This window comes from Camelus dromedarius, chromosome 14 (assembly GCF_036321535.1).
Source record: "Camelus dromedarius isolate mCamDro1 chromosome 14, mCamDro1.pat, whole genome shotgun sequence".
Classification (NCBI taxonomy): Eukaryota; Metazoa; Chordata; class Mammalia; order Artiodactyla; family Camelidae; genus Camelus; species Camelus dromedarius.
The window spans coordinates 52,460,850-52,475,270 of NC_087449.1; the positions used below are offsets into that span (position 1 = coordinate 52,460,850).

General features: G+C 47.1%; 1 protein-coding gene across 1 annotated transcript; it reads right to left on the reverse strand.

Annotated features, from left to right (window-relative positions):
• Nucleotides 1-1,032: 1,032 nt before the first annotated feature.
• NUDC (nuclear distribution C, dynein complex regulator) lies at nucleotides 1,033-11,849 on the reverse strand. Its single transcript, XM_010993752.3, has 9 exons — nucleotides 11,653-11,849; nucleotides 9,391-9,468; nucleotides 4,273-4,476; nucleotides 4,116-4,181; nucleotides 3,190-3,309; nucleotides 2,921-3,115; nucleotides 1,962-2,045; nucleotides 1,751-1,869; nucleotides 1,033-1,302 (listed from the first exon to the last, which is right to left on the reverse strand). Exons 1-9 carry the CDS (start codon nucleotides 11,731-11,733, stop codon nucleotides 1,251-1,253), a joined length of 999 nt encoding a protein of 332 aa, XP_010992054.2. The 5' UTR covers nucleotides 11,734-11,849; the 3' UTR covers nucleotides 1,033-1,250.
• Nucleotides 11,850-14,421: the final 2,572 nt, after the last annotated feature.

Genomic DNA, 14,421 nt, shown 5'->3' on the forward strand with positions numbered 1-14,421 from the left:
AGTACCAGTGATAAAACTGGCCTGTTTCCTTAGGCTCTGCTGTCTCATCCAGGTCAAGGCCTCTGACTGAAAATGACCACAGGGCACTGGAGCCCAGGGACACCACTGGACAGAGTAGGACAGTGATGCTGTAGTCCCTCCACCATAGCCTTTGCCCAAGAGCACCATTTCCCAAACTCATCCTTGGGAACTGCTACTGGCATTCCCAGAAACAGTTTATTGAATTTGGTAAACAGACAAAGCCAGATACTACATAGCTTAAGTCTTTAATGAAATATTCTGAAACACCAAGAGAATGGCCATGCTGTTTCCACAGAGCATAGCACCCTGGGCAAGCCAACCTAGACAGTCTTGCTGTAACCAGAAACCCTGTGGCACCCTGCACCGTGACCTGCACTCTCGCCAAAGTGGGACAGGGGTCAGATCCCATGGGTGGATTTGGGCAGAAGAGAGTTCCTCTCTGGCCCAGGCACTGCCTCAGTGGCTGACTCTGAGAAGCCCTAAAATCTGCAGAGGTCCAGGTCAGAGACACACAATAGGGCTCCACAGGGCTTCACCTTGCCTTCCTGGCCAGATCCCCTCCAACACACAAAGCCAGTCTGAGGCTTGGGCAGTCTTCCCCACCTTTGCTACTCTCTGCCCCTGGGAAATACGTATATAGTTTTAGAAACATGTGACCCAGGGTTAGAGGACAGACCCACTACAATGGGAAACTGTCTTAGAGATGTAAATAAAATCAAGTCCAGCTGATCTTAAACTTTGCTGAACCATGGGCCCCTTTGAGAATCTGACATAATGTTCTGGTCCCTATAGCCAGAAAAACTCACTTTTGCTCAGAATCATACACAGACTAAAAGCCTTGTTTGAACCCTCCATTTAAGTAATGAAAAACTGAGCTGCAAAGAGGGACAAGGACTTGCCCTAGGTCACATGACAGAACCTGGGCTAGAAGCCAAGCCCTAGTCCCAGCAGCAGCCATAAGAGGCCTATGACCCAAGGAAAGGCCAGGGGGAAGAGAAGACACAGGTGGAATTCAGTAAATAGCTTTAATGTGTAACAGCAGGCCAACTAGGGAGGACAAGGACCCCCCAAGGCCCCAGCCCTTCTCCCATGATACCCTGGGACCTGTGTGCGTTGGCCAGACCCATGCCTGTCCCAGCCCTAAAGCCACAAGTCCTAGGGAAGGATGGGAAGGAAAGGTGGGTAGCTGGGGACTCAGCCCCAAGAGTTCAGGGAGGCACACATAGGGATTAGTTGAATTTGGCCTTGGAAAAATCCATCTCTGGATGCTGATCCATGAACCTGGGGAGGGAAAATAGGAGGAAGGTGAAACAGGCCATCCCTCTCCCCTAAAGTTACTCCCTTTTTCCTAGCCCCCAACAAGAAGTCTAATCTCTTTAGAACTCTGAGCAACTTGGAGTCAGGCCAGGCAGGAGCGGGACCCCAAGGTCTCTCTCTGAGGTCCACTTGAGCCCCTGAAGCTGGAAGCTGACGTGCCAACACTGGCACTGTTCTTCTGTAGGTGGCAATGACCACCTGTTACTCTGAGGTGGCCTTGCCCTCAAGATGACCTCAGCAAGTGATTAGGGGAGGCAAGCCAAGGCTATAAAGCCATAAACTTGGCTGGCTTATCCTGGAAAGGGCAGGGCCGCTCCTGTGTTCTGCTCAGTGACACATTCACTGTTGTCATCCAGGCCCAAGCCCCCCAAAACACCTCCCCCAAACCTCCATATCTGTCTGAGTTGCTCACTTCTTCAGAATCTCCTGTTTCTTCTGCTCGTCCGAGGTGGGCAGCCCCATGGACTTCTGTCTCTGGTCGTACATCATCTTTTCCACCATGCTACGGGTCTCACTGTCCAGGTCTGACAGCTAGGAGCAGGCAGTGACAGGGATAGGTGAAGCTGAGGCCACCTAGGCCCCTCACCTCCCACCCAAGGCTCCTCCAACCAGCCAGGGCTCACCTTGGAGTTCTCGGGGTTGATCTTCTTGGTATTGATCTCAGGGTCACTGGACACCAAGCGGTTCCACCACTCCATCTTGTTGATCTGAGAGGAGCACCAGGGGAAGGGAGGTGGCTCACCTTGGGCCCTGGGAATCACCCCCAACCCTTCCAGAACCAAACTCTCTCCTTCCCACATTCTGCACCCGGGACACACAAAGGACTGTGCTCGGACCTAGGGTACAGAAAGGCAAGACCTCTGCCCTCCCCAGTGGCTGGAAGAGACAGACACAGAGACAGTCACAAATCAGCATGATAAGAGAAAGAATAAAGTACAGAGGGAGATATCATCCAGGCAGAGAGAGAGAGGTTAGAGCAACACATGGGCTCAGACTTAAAGGACATGCAGTAAGCCACATTCAAAAGCAAGACAAGAGGGAGAGCAAGTGCAAGGACACAGAGGGAAGAGTGAGAGGCAGCTAAGGCCAGAAAGGCTGGGCTGGGCCGGACCGTACGTGCCATGGGACACTTTCTCTGGACCCTTGGCACTTCACAGAGACCACACTCATTTACTGGTGCCTGTGTCTCAGCTCTCTGAGGGAGAAAACACAGGCTTCCTGAGGGCACGGTTTTCTACATTTTGTTCATTGTTCTCTCTCCAGCACTTAGAACAGTTTCTGGCACATGGTAGGAGTTCAAGTATTTACTGAATTAAATGTATGTACAAATCTAATGAGAAAGAAGAGGCTTTGGTATGAAAGACTGTTCTGAACCTGAGGTAAGAACCTAGGCGCATCTCTGAGCTGCCCTTTTTCTGACTCTAAAACGAGACAGACCTACTTTAAAAGTCTTGTTGTGGGCATTAAATAAGATACATCTATCAGGCCCCCAGCATTGTCCTTGCATTAATGAACAGGACCCCCCCCCGACCCCGCCCACCTCCTCTATCATCACACAGGCCAGAGGCGGGGATTCTCGCACCTTCTCCAGATGCACCGTCACCACCTTGCCGTCCTCAATGAGCCATGAGCTCTCCTCCACCTTCACCTCATTGTAGAGCTCACCATCAATGATCGCTGGCTCCCCTTTGAGCCCCACCCGGAGGTGCCGCCGCTGGATGTCCACAACCACATCCTTCCCCTTCAGCCGGAAGGTCACACAGAAGGGCACTGCCACCTGTATGGGGCAGGAACAGTCAGGAGGGGCCCCAGGCTGGCTCCCTAACCTCCACCCAAGCCCCTGGCACTCACGTCCAGCTCCGACAGGGTCTGGGTCCAGCGGTAATTGGGCAGGTCCGCCCCGTTGCCAAGGTTAGGCTTCAGTTTCCCTTTGTCCTTCTCGTCCTCCTCCTCCTCGTCCTCCTCAGCCTCCTGCTCACAGTCGGCATATTCAGCTACTGACTTCACAGACCCAGACTGAACCCCACTAGGCCAGGCCCAGGGCTGGCACTGGGCATATGGCCACAAAACAGAACAGACCTGGTCCCTGCCCAGTCCATGGCCCACTGGGAGCCAGAGGTAAAACCTCTTCTCATTTCTGCCTGAAAGGAACTCAGACTGTTATACCATGTGGCAAAGGACACAGCTGAGGGATAGTGACAGTCAAGAGATGGACCCATGGGACCCAGCTGGGGGTCCAAGCCAAGAGACTCGGGAAGAAAGCCCAGCACAGAATGGAAGGTCATGAGGTGGCTGTGAGCAGGGATGTTCTAAAATAAAACTAGGCTACCAAATGATCAATTTCCTTTTTCTGCATCTGTAGAGTTGAGACCCCAGTCTCAGACCAGAACTTCTGGAAAACCAAATGAATGCCCCAAGGATTATTTGGGAAGTTGGACTCAGATCAATGGAAGAAGCCCTGAAGGGCACATCCCCCGGATATGTGAGAGTAACCCACCACAAAAGGCCAGGCTGGGCCCACAGACCCCAGCCCATCTGAATGGTACCTGTACAGGCACTGCCCTCTCTTGGGCTTTCCTGCCAAGGTTTAAAGCCAGTGGATTTTGGTTTTGTTTAACCCACTTTGGTCCAATGTGGGATCCTGAAGTATGAGGAGGATCCCCAAAGCTATGGGAAGGGTGGGGGAGGGGAGGGCATTCCAGAGAAAGGGAAAGGCTACAGAGTCCCTTGAAGCTCCCAAGCCCCTTGCTAATCCCAAGCACCCCCGTCCATCTCACCTGCTTCCCTGGAGAGCCAAGACTGCCATTCTTGAGCTGGGCCTCATGGTTCTCTGCATCTTTTTTCTATGGTAAAGGGCAAAACAGTTGGCAAGAGGGTCCCCAATTCCAGTGCCAGTGGGAGCCAGAGGGGGCGGGCAGGGAAGCCCACTCTCACCTGGTCAATTTCCAGCTGCAGTCTCTCGGCCTCCTCATCAGTCAGTTCCTTGATCTGGGGCCCAGAGGTCTCTGACTTGGCCTCCTTGGCCAGACTGGCTGCCCGCTCTGCCTTCTCCCGCCGCTCAGTCTCCTGCCGAGCTCTCTTCTCCCGCCGAGCCTTCTGTGCCAGCTGGTTGTGGTGATTGAAGGTCTGTGTGATGAGCTGGGGAAGGAAGGGAAGGCAGTGAGGCATCAGGGAAGGGGTCATGTATCCAGACGTGAAGCCAGTCCCATCTCTATCTGCTGAATGCCTGGGCAAGGTGTTGCCCTCAGAGCCTCAGTTTCCATGTTTATAAAATGGGATTTACTACACACCTATCTCATTGAGTTGTAATGAGAATACCTGCAAAGTATTTAGTTCAATAAACAGTAACTACTTAAAAAAAAAAGTGCTGTCCAGGGACTAGGACCCAACACTTAAGTTGGACAACCAGAGTTGTAATCCAGGCTTTGTTAACACCCTAGCTACTGTATTTTTGGCAAATTATTTAACCTGTAAGAGCTTCAGATTCCTCATCGATGAGGACGAAGCCTTAGCTCACAGGGATGTTGCACAGACCAAACCCCCAACTTCATGCCACACTACAGTAGCTCCATACTCTTCAAGGTTAAAGGGCACCAAAAGCACCCCCCAAACCAAACGGGTTAACAAAATGAGATGTAAAAAGAAATGAGCCACCTGAAGGCCATTCTGCTGTCAGTAGAAGAGATCAGTCACGGGACAATTACACCAACAGAGACTGTTCCATCACAGGGCCTTGGTCCCAAGTCCCTAATCAGGGAGACCTTGAACTCAAGCTATTTGCCAACCAGTGGCCAAGGGAAGGTGGGAGCAGGACCCTCCCCTCTCCCAGCTCCAGTGAATCATGTTACAGCCCATTCATCCTGTTCCTTCCTAGCTCCTGGAGGTTAGGTAAGGGCAGAGCTGAACCAACAGGCAGAGTCAAGGCCAACCCAGCAGCCTCTGACCCCTCCTCCCCATCTCCTCCCATGAGCTTTACCCAGGACCAGCCCCAGGGAGAGACCCCTGGGAGTATGGAGCCTACTCAGTGGTGCCAACCAGCAGACTGTCAGAGTCCAGCTTCTTTCACTGGACACATCTTTGGGAACCACAGCCCAGCAGAGTGGGGAAGGCTAAGGAGGGCTGGGTCAGTTCCAGAGGACAGGCTCCAGACTGGTCACTGGGCATACCTGAACACAGCTCTCCCTGACCTAGGCTGGGTGACAGGAGAATAGAGTGGTTTCCTCCAGTCTGGTCAGGGAAGGCCCCGAGAGATTTATGATAAACCAGAAGGCATGAGGTCCTGAACCTGACTATGGAGGGTAGAGGGGCCACATCTGAGGGAGAAGACACACTCCTGTTCTAGAACTTTATATAAATGGAATCATTCAATATGTGCTCGTCTGTCTTCCTTTAAAGGCTGACTATTATATGTATATATGACATTTTATTTATTCACCCGTCAGTGAACACTTGGGTTGCTTCCACCTTTTGGCTATTATGAACAGTGCTGCTATGGGTGTACAAATCTCTCTTCAAGACACCGTTTTCATGTCTTGCACCCCAATTTTCATAGCAGCACTATATACAATAGCCAAGACATGGAAGCAACCTAAATGTCCATCGACAGATGACCAGATAAAGAAGTTGCAGTATATTTATACAATGGAATACCCAGCCATAAAAAAGAATAAAATAATGTCATTTGCAGCAACATGGATGGACCTAGAGATCATCATTCTAAGTGAAGTAAGCCAGAAAGAGAAAGAAAAATACCATATGGTATCACTCATATGTGGAATCTAAAAAAAAAAAAGGACACTATGAACTCATCTACAAAACAGAAACAGACTCGCAGACATAGCAAACAATCTTATGGTTACCAGGGAAAGGGAGTGGGAAGGGATAAATTTGGGGTTTGAGATTTGCAAATGTTAGCCACTATATAAAAAAATACATTTTTAAAAAGTTTCTTCTATATAACACAGGGAAGTATGTTCAATATCTTGTAATACCCTTTAATGAAAAAGAAAAAAAAAATTAAAAGATACTGTTTTCAATTTTGGGGGCATATATACCAACAGTGGGATTGCCAAATCTTACGATAGTTCTATTTTTAACTTTTTGAGGAACCACCACAGTTTTCCACAGCAGCTGCTCCATTTTACATTCCCACCAACAGTGCCCAGGAGTTCCAATTTCTCCACATCCTTGCCAACACCTGGGTGTTTTCTGGGGCTTTTGATAGAAGCCATCCTAATGAGTGTGAGGTGACGACATCTCAATGTGGTTTTGATTTGCATTTCGCTAATGATTAGTGATGTTGCCCACTTTTACCCGCAATGTCTGAAGAGTACCCTTTTTTCCATATCCCTGTAAGCAATTTTTTGGAAAACATTGTCAGTTTGATAAGGAAAAAAGGGCATCTCACTGTTTCTTTCCCCTACATTTCCTTGACTATTAATGAATTTAAGCATTTTTTTCATATGTTCTTGAAACTGCCCATTTTTGTTTATCCTTTTGTCAATTTATGACTCCCTGCATATTAAGTTAGCTATTAAATTTTGTCTGTCCTCTGTATTGCAAACCTATTGTTTTTCAATTGACTTTATATGTCATTGCAGCTCTTCTGGCATACATGTTTTCTACGTTTGGAGAGGCAAACAGCTACCTTCTCTTCTACAGCTCCCAGGTGCCTACCTTTGCAAGGCCTCCTCCACACAAGATTATACATAGTTTCCTAGCTTTCCTCATGAAGCTCTTCTTGATCAATTTATTTTTAGATATGAGTAAAACAGATGGTACACTTTTGGTTTTTTACAGAACGGCCAGTTGTAACATCACAACTTACTGAATCATCCTCTGCCGACTGACCTGCGTTACCTCATTAGACACGTCTTAAATCCTCACACAAGCTAGACTTTTTCTGGGTTCTCTATTCTGCTTCACTAGCCCATTGATCTCTTCCTGTGACAGTAATATGCTGATTTGATCATTATGGCTTCATTCAAACCCACTGTCTCTTCTCTATAATTCTTAGCCCCAAAGCTATAAAAACTAAAAGTGTTCCTGCATTTCTACAAGTTTGTAGCATGAAAATATTTACAGTCCTCGTATCTCCCACTTGGTAGAAATATTGATAAACATTTCTCTGCAGAAATATTAGTTTCATTAGAGGATGCGCTCCTGACCCCTGGATAGGGGTATTACACATAATCTACTGTACATGCACTACACTGCCTCCTAAAATCCAAAGGATTCTAAATCCCGAAACATATCTGGCCCCAAGAGGTCCAAAAAAGGGACTGTGAACTATGCCAGCCACTTCATCTATATTACCTCTTTTTATCCTCACAACAGCCCTGGGAAGGAAGGATTAGCTCCTCTTACAGGGAAGAAAAATGAGGCTCAGAAAGTGATTCACCCTACGCCACACAGTTGTGAAGCAGGGAGTAGGGGAGACCAGGATTCACTCACGTCTACCCAGAGCCCATGCTCTTAACCAATGCATTTGGAAATGATACATCTGGTGGCCCTGCACACAGTAGGTCCTCAATACAAAGGAGTTACTGTGTTATAACTAAAGACCAGGAGGGAAGGCTGGACAGGTTTCTGCCTGCCTAAGAGTCTGACCAACCTCCTGGGAAAGAGCCAACTCTAAGGGAACAAAGAGCCAGGGAGCATAACAAAGTCTAAGAGGGACCAGGAGACAACCAATACATGGCAGCTACCATCACTACAAGCATCAGCTACCTATGATACTCCTGAGACACCACCTCTCTCCTGCCTGCTACCTCTTACTCGCACCTCAGGCACCACTTCCTCACGAAGTCTTCCTTGAGCCCCCAACCTAGGTTAGTTTCCATTTTATGCTCCTAGGACTTTCGCCCAAACACCCACCACTTCTTTAACTGTCCTTTTTTTTTTAGGGGGGGGGTGAGGGGGTCACTGGTAAGGGGGCTACACTGTGAGATCCATGAGAACAAAGACCATGTCTGTATTCACCTCTGTAATCCCAAAGTGTCTATCATAGTAGCTAACATAGGCAAAGTGTTAACTGTTCAATAAACATTAGTTGAACGAATGAATGACTGACAAGGTAGTCTGGCCCACAGAAAAACCAGAGGTGCTACTGCTAATACAGAAAGAATATCAGAAGGGGTCCTACAGGTCAGTGAGTCCCCCTTCTTCCATTTTACAGATGTGAAGATTGAAAGGACCAGAGGATTGGTGGGAAATCAATCAGGCCACACAGCTGGCCAAGAACCCAGGACTCCTCCTCCAGGTGGATGAGTCTATGACAGACTAGCCTCAGATTGTTAAGACACAGTATCGAGCACTTCAGCTTCTTAGAACCCTGAAGCCACAGAAAGCGGTTTGCAAAATGTCTCCTTCTCATTACTATGTCTCTTAAGTGAAAACAAATGCCAAGGTTTTAAAAATCACAGTTCAGTGAGGTGACATCTTCATGATTTACCAATCTTCAAATATATAATTACAATCTAAGGAATCAGAAGTAAATCCAAGATCTCAGAACTTGTACCACAAAATGCAATTCTGAAATCCTTGAACTTTGAGTCACAGCATCCAGGAAGACTGGGATTGGCTGGCTTTGAGTTTTCCTACATCTCTGTCTTCTAAGCTCAAAGTTTCTAACACTTGCCTGCTCCCATCTCCTGGCTATGTAACTAGATAAAATCCTCTCAATGGAAAAGGAACCAAGAAGCATGGTGTCAGGGGCAGAAGGCAGTTTTACAATAGCCCTGGTTCCAGCCCTGTTTCCAACCCTGGTTCTCCCACAACTCAGCTCAAGACTCTGGGCAAAGGGCCCCAGATCAATTTCTTCATTTGTAAATGGGGATAGTAACACCTGCCGCTCTTAAACTGCTAAAGGATCATGGGAAAAGGGGTAGATAAAGCACCTGGCAAGAAGAGGGGCTTCAATAAAGCTTCCCTTCCCCGACTCTTTGCCCCTGGCATTTCACTTCTGCTGAGGATTATTATGCCAAAGAAATGTCAGGAAGCTCTTCTTCTGGAGAAACAGCTGCCCAAGGGACAGCAGGCCCCAACACTCACCTTCTCTGCCATCCCCTCTTCTCCCCCAATGAAAAAGTCTGTTTTGCGTCGAAGGAAGCTGAAGAAAGTGTTCACAAGCTGAAAGACAGAAGCAAAAGTTGAAGCTGTAGAGGTGCCATACTGGACACCTCAACCACACAGAAGCTAAATTCCTTAGTCTAGGAGGGCAACTGGACCTGGACTGTTTCATCCCTGAGCCTCCCAACTGGAAGGAAACCTCCTCCCCACAAGCCCCGTCTTAGTCACTTCTGCCAGGAAGCCTAACTTAACCTTATCCAGATCACCTGAAAGGCAGATTTCTCACTTCCTGTGTGCATATGTGTGTGTGTTTCACATTTTTTGTGGTGCCAGAAACAGAGCAGCCTAAGGATATGGGACACTCCTCTGCATCCAGGGCTTGAAATGCCTGGGGCCCAGCTTTCCTCTCCAGATAGTAAAAACCTCATCCAAAGTGGCACTGGCTGAGTTACAAGGGCAGAACTGGAAGGAGGGGAGCAAATGAAGCCACTTCAAAGATGGTTAAGACCAACTAACTCTGGCTGGGGTACCAGTGTAGACAAGTGGTTAAGAACACAGGTTTGAGTATCAGACTGATATACATTAGCTCTGTGACTCTGGGGAAGTTCCTTAACTCCATAAAACAGAAATAGCAGCAGGACCTATTTCTAGGGATAAAGGTAAGGAGGATGTTTTGTGAGAACCAAAGGAAGTAATGGATGTGAGGCCCTTAACGGTGTCTGGTCCAAAGCAAGAGACCTTCTGCCAGAGAGGGAGCTCCTCAGGAGCAGGCACAATGAACCATGAGTCTGTCTACATCCCCAGTGCCTGGCACCAGACCTGGCTCAGAGTATATGTTCAGTAAAGTTTCTGCTGAATGAAGAGATATAGTGGTGTCCTAGGGTTAGTGTGTGCGTGTATGTGTGTATAAAATATATACATATAATATATATGTATATATAAAAGGCCTGTTATTTGCCCAAGTATTTCTAATCTGATGCTATAACTTATCTCAATGGTTTCAATTCCTGCTTCTCGACATCCTTTCAATTCACTCAAAAATATACTGTCTCCCAAATCCAGTTCTGCGTCAACAATTTAGAGGGATGGAGGACAAGAGCCCTTCACACTTGCAAATTAGTAGCACTTTTCCCATATCTAGGAGCTTAGAAGTCCCTGGTCACCACAGGCACCTGAATGAGAGAATGGGAATGGAAAGCTCCTTGAAAACTTGTCCCCAGTGAGACACAAAATCAGCAATGGACTGTGCAAAGCACACACTGGCCCAAGGATTCTGGTCCCCACCAGGTCAGGAGCCTGTTGGATGATTCTGGGCGAGTTTCTTAAGTTTCTTTATAGAAAAAGTTCTGGACTGGTTTTAATAGGCTTTTCTCTTTCCATGGTCCAAAAAACCAACTCCAGAATCTCTATTAGTTGCTCCTTATCCTTCATACACTATGTGTTATTGTGTCTGGTCACTATGCATAAATTATGTTCTTGAAAAGCTCTTTGCAAGTTCCATCAGGGCAAGAACAGGTTTCTGCTCACATATGTATCCCCCAAGACCAGGTCTAGAGAGTGTCTGACACACATCAATTACTCAAGAAATACCTATTAAATGTTCAAGCCTGATTCCTAAGAGTTCCTCACTGTCCTTCACTTCAAGACATTACTCTCCTTCAAATTCAGGAGATAAGGATTTGTAGCTCTGTTTCAAAGGCTTGGAGATGTGGAATGGTTCCAAGTCAGTAGGTGGTGGAAAACAATTGTGAACACAGGCCTCCTATTCCCCATTCAAGGCCTAAAAAGACCACGTGTTAATATTACCCCTCACCCTCGCTCATATCCTTCCATTCGCTCCAAATCTTGGTAGATGCAAATCTCAATGTCTGGAATTGTTCGTGCTAAGGGATGCTCTTGGGGGCGGCCACCCGAGGGGAAACGGGGCCGGAAGCTCGTGGGAGACTAAGGTGGGTGAGAGATCCCAAGGCTCTCTCCTACCTACGTTTTCCAGGGGCGGGAGCAGTGTCGCCGGGGTTGCTAAGATAGGAACTACGGAGAGGTCCCGGGGGCCCAGGACTGATACGAGGACAAGACTTGCGGAGAGGCCAGACCGGAAGATGGGGTGCAGTGAGAATGCGGGGGGATTCCAAAGCCCACGAGGCCTAGGGGTGGATTTCGGCCTTCGAAGGCAGAGAAGGGCGGAGAGCGTGGCCGGGGCCGCCTAGGTGGACCAGGCCGAGCCAACGCCGCGCGGGCCGTTACCTCCTGCACGCCGCCCTCGTGCTGCTGCGCCATGGCCAGCAACATGCCATCGAACCGCTCCTCCTCCTGCTCTCCGCCCATCGTGCCGGCTGCTAGCCACGCTCTTAAGTCTGACCTCCGCACTCGCGTCTCGCGCTCTCTGTTCCTGCGGGTAGCGTCCGGTCCAACGGCTCCTGTCCTCCGCCTTCCGCAGCGGAGCCGGAAACACGCAAGCGCCCCACCGCCCAGGCCCGCCTACTCGCTCTCTCCTCCCGCCTCCCTCCCGGCCTGCGGCCATTCACCACGCGGCAAGCAGCCTGCTTCTCCGACTATTGGTCAATCTGCTGAGCCAATCAAAGAGCGCGTTCGTAAAGCGGTGGACGGAACCGAGGGACTAAGAGTTTGGCGTGAGTTGCTATGGTCACCAGATGCTTTTTGGAGACTTCCAGAAAGCCCTGGGCTTAAATCCGGCGGTGTTGGAAGTTAAAAGGCACAAGTTTTTTGTTTTTTTGTTTTTTTGTTTTTTAATTTAAACTTTGCTTTTACGCCTTGGGAGTGACCTCCCAGCTTGTAGAACGGTGAAACTGAAAGTGTCCTTAGTCATCTCTTCCAATTCTTACGTGAATCGTGAATCGATTGAGGCCCGGAAAGGAGAAGGGACTTGCCCAAAGAACAGCCTACCTCCGTCATCGTCACATCCTCCGTACAAATTGTGCAGTCACACGGGCTCTGTACTTGGTTTAATGTCCTTCTGCTGCAGTCCTGAAATTCTTAACAATTTCAAAACAAAAGACCCCCACATTGTCATTTTGCACTGGTCCCAGCAAATTATGCAGTAAGTGCTGTATTTGACCTTCACTTCTGCTAAATGTGCGGGAATAAGTACCAGCTAACTAAGGCCAACCCCTCCACTTTTGTACTGAATTTCATCATCGTCGTCTTTTCAAGGATTCTACTTTTGTTATTATCATTTCCTAAATCTCCTGCACCACAGTTTTCTTTCTTCTGGATCATCCCCTTCAATTTACATACTTTAGTGTCACTTTCTTTTTTACTCTTCTATAATCCCACTTTCTCCTACCACTCCAATTTTCAGTTCTCTTAAGATTGCCATACTTGTTTTCCACTTCCACCCCTTCCATTTCTCGATTTACTCTAATTAGTCTTCTTAAGATTCAGACCAACTCACATGGCTGGTGGTGGATGGTGGTGACGGTTGCACCGTCTTAATGCCACTGAACTGTCCACTTAAAAATGTTTAAAATGATAACTGTAATGTTACGTATATTTTAACACAATTTAAAAATTTTGTAACTTTATGAGACAATTTGAACTCTTAAGTCTATTATATTCAAGAATTATCATTATTTTTAAACATTTTTATTGAGTTATAGTCATTTTACAATGTTGTGTCAAATTCCAGTGTAAAGCACAATTTTTCAATTATACATGAACATACATATATTCATTGTCACATCTTTTTTTCACTGTGAGCTACCACAAGATCTTGTATATATTTCCCTGTGCTATACAGTATAATCATGTTTATCTGTTCTGCATATGCCTGTCAGTATCTACAAATTTTTAAATCCCAGTCTGTCCCTTCCCACCCCCAGCCCCCTTGGCAACCACAAGTTTGTATTCTATGTCTATGAGTCTGTTTCTGTTTTGTATTTATGTTCATTTAAAAAATTTTTTTAGATTCCACATATGAGCGATCTCATATGGTATTTTTCTTTCTCTTTCCGGCTTACTTCACTTAAAATAACATTCTCCAGGAACATCCATGTTGCTACAAATGGCGTTATGTTGTCGTTTTTTATAGCTGAATAGTATTCCATTGTATAAATATACCACATCAAGAATTATCATTATTTTTTAAAAACAACATGGCCAACATTGATAGTCACACACACACACACACACACACACACACACACACACACACACACACACACACATAAATTAATTCTTCCCAGTCTTCCAATTGAGTTAAATGGCCTCTTCAAACACTGATATACAAAAGCTCAAATTTCCACTCATCAACTCACTTGGACAAGCTGAAATCTGGCCTCAGCTAATCCATTAGTAAGTCCAGTCAGCCCTCCCTCAAAAATATATCCTGATTCTGTCTCTATCCCACCTTGCTGGGTGAAGTATGGTGCTGTTAGTACTCCAGTCTAAACTGGAACATTATCTCTTGCTTGGACAGCTACTCCTAGGGCTTCCTCACTGGTCTCCTTACCTCCTTTTTTGTTGCTTTGGGGTCCCTCATCCACTCAGCATCCAGAGCAATTGTTCTTAAGGATAAGCCAGTCTTGTTACTCTCTTGCTTAAAATTAGCCCCTGGAGGATGGCCATTGCATTCAGGATAAATTCCAAACTCCCAAACATGGCCTCAAGGGTGCAACACCATCAGGGACCTGCCCACCTCTCCAGCCTCACCTTGTCCTACAGTCCCCTTCCCTCACCAAGCTCCCTCCTCACTGGCTGCTTTCACTTCCTCAAATGCCCTCTCCTAGTTCCTGGGCCTTCTCCAGCAACTTCTTTTCACTTATCAGGTCTCCACTCAAATGCCACTTCCTCTGCGAGGCCTTTACTAATGCTGCTATACAGATTAAGTCTTCAGCGCCATGATTCTTGCTTTCACAGTAACTTGTGCTCATCCTAATTATTTATAACAGCTGAAATATACAATTAAGAAATCTTGGTTTTATAGCCATCTCCTCACTTGGCTGATTCATTCGAGCATTTGATTCAGAGCCTCAAATGTTGTAGAAACTCGATAAA

Bases quoted from the DNA above. Each gene is read 5' to 3' on its own strand.
- NUDC (XM_010993752.3), bottom strand. From the start codon at position 11,733: ATGGGCGGAGAGCAGGAGGAGGAGCGGTTCGATGGCATGTTGCTGGCC. The intron at 9,469-11,652 runs GTAACGGCCCGC...TCTGTCTTTCAG, and splicing joins ACGAGGGCGGCGTGCAGGAG to CTTGTGAACACTTTCTTCAG. The intron at 3,310-4,115 runs GTGAGATGGACG...GACTGTGAGCAG, and splicing joins TTGGCTCTCCAGGGAAGCAG to GAGGCTGAGGAGGACGAGGA.